The following is a 9,513-nucleotide window of genomic DNA, read 5'->3' as shown; positions in this document are numbered from 1 at the left end:
TCATGCATAGATTGTTGGTTAATTATGCTGAAGTTTTCCGAAACAGCTTATTAAATGGGTGATTCTACTTTCAAATTAGGATTTCCGAGCCTCAACCCGGGTGTGGGGGTGGGGGGCAATTGCGTTTATATTTATTAAATTGGGAGAAAAAAATTCCACGTAGGAAAGCATACAAGGACAAATATATCAAAAAAGTATAACGAAGGGCAAATATAGCTTATTTGTGAGAGTACAAGGGCAAATCTGACGCTTTTCCGATTCAATTTATAAAGACGACAAAATGCTTACAATAGGAAGCATAATAAGAATAAGAATATTAATGCCAATAAGAAAAACCATCATTACTAGACAGCTGATTATACAGATAATTCTTTTCCACTTTCATATCAAACATTTAGTCCAATTCATCAAGAAAGCCAAAAACTTAAATTTAGGAGTAAATTTCGAGAAAAAGAGAATGCGAAGGTATACAGCTGATCACATGCCTACTCCCACAGTGAACAAGAACCTAAGCCAAAGTAAATTAATCACAGCTCCGATGTTCCCAAGAAAGCCTATTAACCATGATATGGAGCATGACCAGGAGGTGGAACACCTCCAGGTGGCATGGTTGATGGATGAAAAGGCTGACTTACACTAAAAGGTCGACCACCAGTAGCAATGTGATTGGTCTGCTGTGACGATCCAGGAGGATTTACTGCAGTTGCATAACCAGGAACTGGTGGAGCATATGATTGACCAGGATATCTGGTAGGAGCCGATGGAAAGGTTGATCCGCCACCCTGCATATTTGGATTCCAAGAGGAAGATTGGGATGTAGGTGCTTGGCCAGGAACACCCGCAGCGGCATAACCAGCTGATGACTGTGCTGGACCAGACTGAGGGTTATGCCAAACAGCTGGTGCGGCATGGACCGCAGATGCTTGTTGCATCGCAAGCAAACTTGATTCTGGAACTGTGTAATCTCTACTTTTGTCACTGTATGCCTGTTTTGATACAATCAAAAAATTAATTCGAACTAAGAAATCTAATGAAAAAAGATGCAGAAAGGAACTAGTGTCAAGAAGCATACTTTCAGTAATCGAATCTTAGAATATGGTGTCCAATCTTTATTTATTTAGTCATCAATTTTTCCCTTTGAAACCAACTCAAAAGCACATATCTATACCTGTACATTCAGATCAGTATGGCGAGAGTATGATAGATGAAGCTTACAATAGCCACCATCATATATGCAGTGTCCCTCTAAAGCGTCCTTTGCAGCAGCGGCAGTTGTTACATCTGCAGTAAAAGTGATCCATCAACTCCTTATGTTCCAATATGTTCAACTTCATTGAAAAGGACGACATGGGAAAAAAAGGAAAACAGATAGCGGAATGTGCACTTGGAGGCTATAAACAGGATGACATGCTTACAAACCCTCTGCTAATGCCTGGTGTAAGAGGCATTCAATTTCTCTTGGGGATTGCACTACACTTTTACATATATATATCTATACTCTCTGACAAAAATTATGGGTTTTGTCCACCATGAATTTCCTTGAAAGATACTTGAAAAAATTTATAGAGACCATTTATTGGCAGTTGTGGCTAATTTTTTAGGCTTTAGAGTATCCTGATGTCCAAAATCATATTCAGTAGAAGTTGTCTGTAGTGCATTCTGCAGGAAACCTGATATACTTCAGCATGAGGTGATTGAAAATAAGTGTGGCATTCACATAAGTGATTGTGATGCAAGATAGATCATGTAGTTAGTCTCACTTATTCCAGAGTTCGCAAAATTTGATCTGCCAAACCTTCTGCATCCTTCATGGATGTACATGTTCGTATATGGGAATGCTAATAAAATCTGTTCCTGAAGCTAGTCAGTTATTCAAGTGTAACCCCTTAGTTCCTCACACACACACTTCTCAAGAGCAAAGCAATAGCCACAACCGCCAAAGAGGGGTGGGAAAGAGGAAAAGAAGAGATGAAGAAAATAAAGAAGTCACCATAAACCTTCAAAGGCTAGACCAAGTAAGCAAAGGTATTTGATTAAACTACTAAAGAACGGCACCCATAATCCATACCTACCAGGATACTGAATTAATGCCTGGGTTTGACCATTCTTCTCAAATATAGCAATCTTTTGAACTGTGCCAAACGCAGAGAATACCTGTTTCGGAGAAAAATAGTAACAGCAGAATATAAATGAATGACAACACAATTACCATAATGGACAAAAATGAAATAACAAGGGAGAAGAATACCGTGTGAAGGACATCAACAGTAACAGCATACTGCATATTTTCTAAAGAGGCAAAAAGCACATTACTCTCAGGTTCCTTTTTCTTTCCATCTGGACCTACAACAGGCTGAACACAGACCATGTAAGGACTTCTCCAATACAAGGGACGATAACAAGTAAGATGATTAAAGGAACATACCTGAAGAAGCCCCTCCATGGCAGTAGGATTTACTGGAAGATAAGGGTTTGTGTAGTCCCTATATGATGAAACCAGGAACTAAATGTGAATCAAACTGATGTAAGCTTCCATGAATATCAGATCAACTAAATTATACATCTCTGAAACAAAACAAACTCTGAAATACATATTTCCAGACACATTAGATATCACGAAAGTTTTGATAAGTGCAAAAGCACTGCTATTAACCAAAGACCACCATTAAGGAATTACCACAACAACAATCTACCACGAAATAACTACAAAAACAAGAACCTCCCCCTAAAGCTCGGTTCATAACCTAACTGTTGACTACTGAGATGAAAAACTCAAAATTGATCAATCAATCAACTATGCATCGATCCCAAACTAGTTGGTGAATCATCTATATTCATTGAGCTCTGTTGACCGGTTTCATTACAATACTAAATAATACTCCCTCCATGCCTTCCTGCACTGTAATAATATCTCGACTAATAGTTACTCTTTTTCTACTTAACAGTTCATTTTCCCAATGAATACATCTTTCTATATCTTGTTATTTATACTATTAATATAAAAGCACGAAACTTCAAAGATATATACACACACACACACACACTCACTTTTGTTGGAACTTCTGATATGTGACGGAAAACTTGAGGGGACATTAATAGTAAGAGAAGAAAAACGCTATAAAAAGATAAATTTGGACAGAAATTTGAATATGGAGATATGAGATATCATCTAGCCTTTTGTGAATGACAATACCAGTTCATTAATCACAATTAATAAAAGGGTGCGTCTGAAAAGCTCAGTATAATTGCTAGGCGAGGTAAATAATTAAGATTATCTTATGTTAGTTGTATTCAAATTAGATTTTAGCTTGTAGTGAACTTTGAATTCAACTAGAGTCATGTCCAATTAAAGTTTTGGTAGATCATTGATAGACTATATCTGTTGGTATTCAAATTGATTATGTCATTCTTGGAGACGCGAAGGAAGAAGCTACGGGTTGAACAGAATCAGGGTTAAATGCATAAGTTATTTGAATTTATGTTATTAATCGATATTTTATTTAAGAATATTGTCCTATCAGTGTATGACAGGATTTCTTCCATTGCAGATCTTGCTAAGTATGATCAACACTAATTAGTTTCAAGAACTTACATTTTACTTTAATTCTTATCTTATAACTTAAACGCATCATTTTGTAATATTTATTATATATTTTAAATTGTATATTTATTAACATAGGTACACGCAAAGCACGTACTCTAAACCTAGTATATAATATTAGTAATAGTGAACAGAGGCGAATTTATGTATAAAATTTGGGTCACGTGAACACATGGTCGCTCGACTAAACTCAATGTATCATGTGTATAATTCTGAAAATATATCTAATATTAACTGAAGGAACACATGGTCAAAACAGGCCGAGTGGAGCACTGGTAAGGAGCTGTGTTTATTTCCTCAATGTCTTAGAATCAGACCTGAGCTCCTGCACGTTTTTATGTTTTTATTTTCTAAAGCAACCTTTTAGCTTTTCTTTTTATATTATTTTAAATCCTTTTTCTTCTACAATTCTAATTACCCAAAAGTAAAAAAACTCGTTTCTTTTTTATATTACATCTAATGACTTTTTTTCGTTTATTTCTAATTACCCAAGTCCCAAAAGGCAAAAGAAATCAAAAAAACCCATAGGCGCTAAGCTGCAACGAACCAAAGGCAACAGAAATTAAAAAAGAAACATAGCTGATGGTGAGCCTATCCTCTTGAAATCCTGGATTCGTCTCTGTAGTGAACTAAACTACTAAAGTAGTGGTTAAAAAGTTAGAGTGATAGACATAATATCACATCAAAGTTTAAAATTTGAATAGTTTATGATTCTTGAAAGTTGTGAGAGTTGCATAGAAAGGAATAGCATCAAACGTTTAAGCCATCAAAGAATGGAATAAATGCCATATAAAATGGACGAATATAGTACATTTTACAGAAATTAGGAGTTTTCTAAAAATATATTCTCTAAACTCTACACTTATTCCTATATCAACATAATAGTTTCTCCACATCAGTTTTCATATATACCTTCAGATGCACTGGTCAGTAGATGTGATGCTACGGTGATTGAAGGTGCTATAAGGGACCAAAGTAGACCTAAAATAACATGGAGATGTCTCAAAGTAGCTACAGCTTCTCAGAAACATAATGAAATCTAAAAGTCCATATATGCGATACACTTAGTTGGAATTAAGGCTTAGTTGTTACTACATTGGCATTAAGTCCAGTGTTTAACACGAGTTTTCTAACATTAAAAGGAAAGGATTAAAAGATAAAAATTCATATGAAATTTGATGCAACCTGAATAGCAACAGAGAACGAAAAATACTAACAGGTTGAAAAGTCACGCTAGGAGCTGTTTGGACATGGTTTGAAACCATGAGATGCAACCATGATTTGAAACCATGTTTGGACATGCAATTTGGATTTCTTAAGTTGTATTTTTTCTTATAGACATAAAAAACCCACAAGTTGTGAAAACTATCAGAATATTCTCAATTCTTATACAATCTTACCAAATGAGCAAGTCATAGTCAAATTTTAGTTCAATAAAAAAGAAAATTTACCATGGCTAGTAATGTAACTACTCTTTAATATAATCCTCCCACAAGGTAGACATAAATAAAGGTTGGTAAATGATTGGTGGGAGTAATTGTTAAAAATATCTACCAATTTATGGGTCTTTTTTTTTTTTACAAAATATAAACTTATGGGTCAAAGTTTTATTTTTAAAAAATTTCAAACCATGAGATGAAATGCATGACAACTCAGCAACAATGTCTAGCTATAAAAAGAAGTAGCAATTAGCAGTAGTTAAAATGAATACACAATTAGTGATCCCTACAACAATAGACAAGCATTCTCCAAACCATGAACTCAGCATAGAAAGAAGGAATTTCGCATGGTCACCTAAAATGAGAAATGAGAAGAATGCAGTTAACCACTATTCTGAGATAAAGAAAATTACTACGAGGCCATGACAAACACATCTGTGTTTTAGCTGCCGAGCTTCACTAAACCCTAGATGACAAGAAGCATAAAAAATTAGAAAACACCTCAACTGAAAATCAAAAGCAGATAATGATAAAATTAGCAAAGAGTAACGCAAGCAAAAATAGCAATACAATAAGAATATAAAGCAACAAAGTCATCCATAAAAAATAAAAAAATAAAAAAGGCTGTCTAGGTGAATCTGTACTACCTGCTCCGATGAGATTGAAACTTGATATTAAGGTCCGTGTGTGCTGAATATGAGATGCGCAAGTGGCAATGATTAACATGTTCTGGAAGCAGGTACCTGTGATAAAATGTGAAGTAAGGATTATACCCCAAAAATTCTTCAGACATAAAGTGAGAGGCAGGTTGAATAAATCCAAGGTATGTTCAGCAATGGACTAGGCATACTTTGGTATACTTCTCCCATCCAATGCCTCTCTAGCAGCAGATGCTGTCCCAACATCACTAAATTGAATCAATGCCTGTCAAGATGTAACAGAAACCCATTAGCACGCTGCCATAATGTCCACCCAAAATTAAGAAAAAAGCCAAAACTCATTGGTCCACAGACATACTGACCTGAAAACCTGCAGCCTTTTCAAAAGTAGCAATCTTTTGCACAAAACCAAAGGCTGAAAATACCTGACATTGGTTGCCCATTGAAAGCAAATCAGTCGGAGAAAGTAATAAAGGAATATCAACAAGTACTATGTTTCCCAAAACACACTGAAGAAGAAACACAAAGGAACTAGATTCTGAGTGCAGAGTAACACCTGTATATGCAAGCCATAGAAAGGTTTATGACCGACATGATTACATATCCACAATGTCTCCAACAAAAGATCTTAAATAATGACCATCTGTGATTCAATCAACTTTAGTTAACACTACCATCATCTAATGTTGTTATATGCGATGAAAGCTAAATAGTAAGTAATATTGAGCTCTTCTACAATCTGAACCACAGTCAAAGTTTCGGGCTAGAGAAAACAGTAAAGGTTTCTAGAAACTGAAAGAATGTGCCAGAACAATCTATGATACTAGAGAAAATATGTTCTACAACTTGAAAAGAAAAGAAATATCATAAATTGCATAACCTAAAGCAACACAAAACAACGTAACAATAATCTTCATAGTAGTCCATAGTTGTGGTTTTTTTGGACTATGTGAAAATGCAATTCTTGGGGGATCATGCCATGTTCAAAATTTTATTAATGACTATTGGATGAATACTTAACTCTTCATAAAGCCCGACTTCTGAACAGTCCATAAAGCCTGACTTAGCTTACTTGGAAATATTTCCTCTATAAGGATGAAAGAAAGCAAAAAGACTCTTACCAAATGAATAACATCGATACTGACATCACCAGCTTCAACACCTTCGATAGTTACCAGCAAAACATTTCCTGGAACATCTCCAGGACTCTTATTATTGACAATCTCATTTCTGTTAGAGTACTGAATGTACACTGTCTTGCCACGAACTTGAGCAGGCTCTGAAGATGAAGCATAATATGAAACCATATTGATTGCCTGATTAAGGTCTGCCTGTAGTTGACAAATATACACATTAGATGCTAATAATAAATGTCATGCAGTGCTACTAAAAGCTAAAGCACAAAAAAGCTTTAAGGTCCGCTGGGGCTTTAAGCGTAAAGCGCAAATAAAGCGCGGACTTTTATGAAAAAAGGCCAAATGGAGAAAAAAATACAAATATATATGTTTAGTCAAAAATTATTATTATTATTAATAATAATAATAATAATAAGCATGAATAACATATATATAGACAGAGAAATTGGAAAAAGAATTACGATAAAATGAAATATCAATTGTTTCTTATCGCCTCTTCAATAGAGGCTAAATGGTAAGGAAAAGTATGTCTTAGAGCCTTGTCCTTGGTGACGACACTGAAGCGCACATTAAGCGAGGTGAAGCGCTCGACATGTTTTGCGCCTTGCTTCAGGGCTTAAGCTCGCCTTTGACAACACTGACGTCACGTTAACACACTCGTAAGGGAAAGCGTATAGACAAAAGAATTGGTTTAGAAAAGAAACCCAGGAGCGTAACTAGCCTATTTTAGCAGCTACTTATTCTACAGTTACAATTTACAAATTCATTAGGGAAGCTCCTAATAATTCTAATATTTACAAATTCATTATGACAGCTCCAAACCATTCCAAAGCCATTATGTGCCAATTGTCCCTCATTTGTTAAAAAGAGAAATGCTAATGGGTTTATAGGCTAAATGGGCTCTCCCCACTATCAGACTAGTCTTTTGGGTTGGGCTCTCCTATTTGGTGTATAGTAGTTTGAGCACACCTCACCTAATCCGCTGGCCAGCCGGCGGTCCTAAAAGCACAAATTCTGGGGAACCTGCCCAACTATAGGCGATCGCTCACACCCAATGTTTGCCGTTTGAATTGATATATCCTAATCTCAACAAACTCAGGCATCTCCTAAATCATTCTTAATGAGTTCAATAGCATGGAACATAGCCTGCCATGAACAGCCAATGGAAACTGACAAAGAGCTTGAACCGTATATGTGTTTAATAATTGAACTCTAAGGGGTCGTTTGGTTGGAGAATAAAATATCCCGAGATTGTTATCCCACATAACACTACAATCATGAGATAACTAATCCTGGATTAGTTACATCGTGATTTTCTCCCAACCAAAAGTGGGATAAACTCATATCAAATTTAATTCCATGATTAATTATCCCTCGTACCAAAACGAGCCCTAATTACTTCACATTTAGCCGCAACTACAAAATCTAAAACGGTTGGGCCAATTTTCCTAACAAAGGAACAGGATAAGACAATCAATCGTGATAATCGAAATCGAAAAAAAAACAACTTACGAATTCAACGAACGCTTGGTTACGATTGGCCCCAACGTTACACTTGGTGTTGACGATTTTACCAAAGGGCTTACAAAGCTCAACTAGCTCTTCATCGCTACAATCCCATGGCAGATTACGGAGGTGAAGAACTTTTGACGGCGTTTGCGTGTAACGGAATTGCTGTTGCCCGGATGTTGACATCACTCAATTAGGGTTACGATTTCCACTGTCAGGGTTTTTTCTTTTAACGGGCTTTGAGAAACTGTGCTTCTTTTCTTTAGGACTCGCAGAAAAATAACCTGGGCTCGACTGCTCTCTATCTCTCTCTCTGTATGATTTTTACGAATGCCTTATCTATAGGGTAAACAGAGAAATTTCGTCGATTAACCCCAATCTTTTATTAAAAGACTCACTTTCACAGTTTCTTTATTTCTTTTCCCAAAAGAAATTGTAACGAATACTCAAACAAAAAGAAATTTCTAATATTGTCCGTATTTGTTGACAAATTTGATAAAAAATTAACTCGAGTAGACGATGCTAAAACAATAAGGTATTGATTAGATATAGATATGAATTAACAGAATCTTACTGTCTTTCTGTCCAGGTGCAAAGTAGTTTGCATTTTCACAGACATGTTTATTTCACCGAGTCTCTCTCTGAGACAGTGTCCAGATTGTTACGTCTTTCATGAACAAAAAAAAATTTAAGAATTTCATTTTACTATCGACCATCAAGAATGACACAATGTAGTGGAAGAATTGAATTTTTTCTACATTTCAAATTAAATATTTGTGCATCAGGTTAAATTGTGTAATTTAATTCTAACATTTTCTTAAAAGAAAACTTAGACATATTATAAATGCTTTAAAAAATAATGAATTAATAGTTCAAAATGAAAATCGGTTATAACTTATCAAATAATCTTATCATTTGAACTAGAAATTCATACTATGCGGACTGAGCAAGAAGTGCAATCTTGATCAAAACAAGCCGCCCTATTTTATTACAAGGCATAATTGGGAGAAGCTTATTAAAAACTAGAGCTAAAAACGCTCTATCTCGTTTCATTTTTTTTTTTTCATTTCCTTATTCTCAAATCCAAAAGATCTTCTCATACTTAGAATTTTTTTGCGGTGTGCTCCTTTTTTGGTACTTTCTTCTTTTTACCACTTAAACACATCACA

The 9,513-nt window shown here is 35.4% G+C and overlaps 1 protein-coding gene across 2 annotated transcripts; it reads right to left on the bottom strand.

The window, feature by feature from the left end:
- Positions 1–316: 316 nt before the first annotated feature.
- On the bottom strand, positions 317–8,812 carry LOC132624980 (polypyrimidine tract-binding protein homolog 1). 2 transcript variants are annotated; one of them, XM_060339746.1, is made up of 10 exons: positions 8,348–8,802; positions 6,821–7,030; positions 6,062–6,124; positions 5,891–5,964; positions 5,688–5,783; positions 2,426–2,483; positions 2,249–2,353; positions 2,073–2,154; positions 1,169–1,281; positions 317–986 (listed from the first exon to the last, which is right to left on the bottom strand). In XM_060339746.1, exons 1-10 carry the CDS (start codon positions 8,528–8,530, stop codon positions 558–560), a joined length of 1,413 nt encoding a protein of 470 aa, XP_060195729.1. In that variant the 5' UTR covers positions 8,531–8,802; the 3' UTR covers positions 317–557. The 2 variants fall into 2 exon arrangements, with proteins under 2 accessions (XP_060195729.1, XP_060195730.1); XM_060339747.1 differs by having other exon boundaries at positions 745–986; positions 1,216–1,281; positions 8,348–8,812.
- Between the last annotated feature and the right edge of the window lie 701 nt (positions 8,813–9,513).

Source organism: Lycium barbarum, chromosome 12, assembly GCF_019175385.1.
Source record: "Lycium barbarum isolate Lr01 chromosome 12, ASM1917538v2, whole genome shotgun sequence".
Lineage (NCBI taxonomy): Eukaryota > Viridiplantae > Streptophyta > Magnoliopsida > Solanales > Solanaceae > Lycium > Lycium barbarum.
The sequence above is the reverse complement of the archived record's forward strand: the minus strand, read 5'-3'. Positions and strand labels throughout refer to the sequence as shown.

Bases quoted from the DNA above. Each gene is read 5' to 3' on its own strand.
- LOC132624980 (XM_060339746.1), bottom strand. From the start codon at position 8,530: ATGTCAACATCCGGGCAACAGCAATTCCGTTACACGCAAACGCCGTCA. The intron at 5,784-5,890 runs GTATGCCTAGTC...ATTTTATCACAG, and splicing joins GATGGGAGAAGTATACCAAA to GTACCTGCTTCCAGAACATG. The intron at 2,354-2,425 runs GTATGTTCCTTT...GTCTGTGTTCAG, and splicing joins CCATGGAGGGGCTTCTTCAG to CCTGTTGTAGGTCCAGATGG.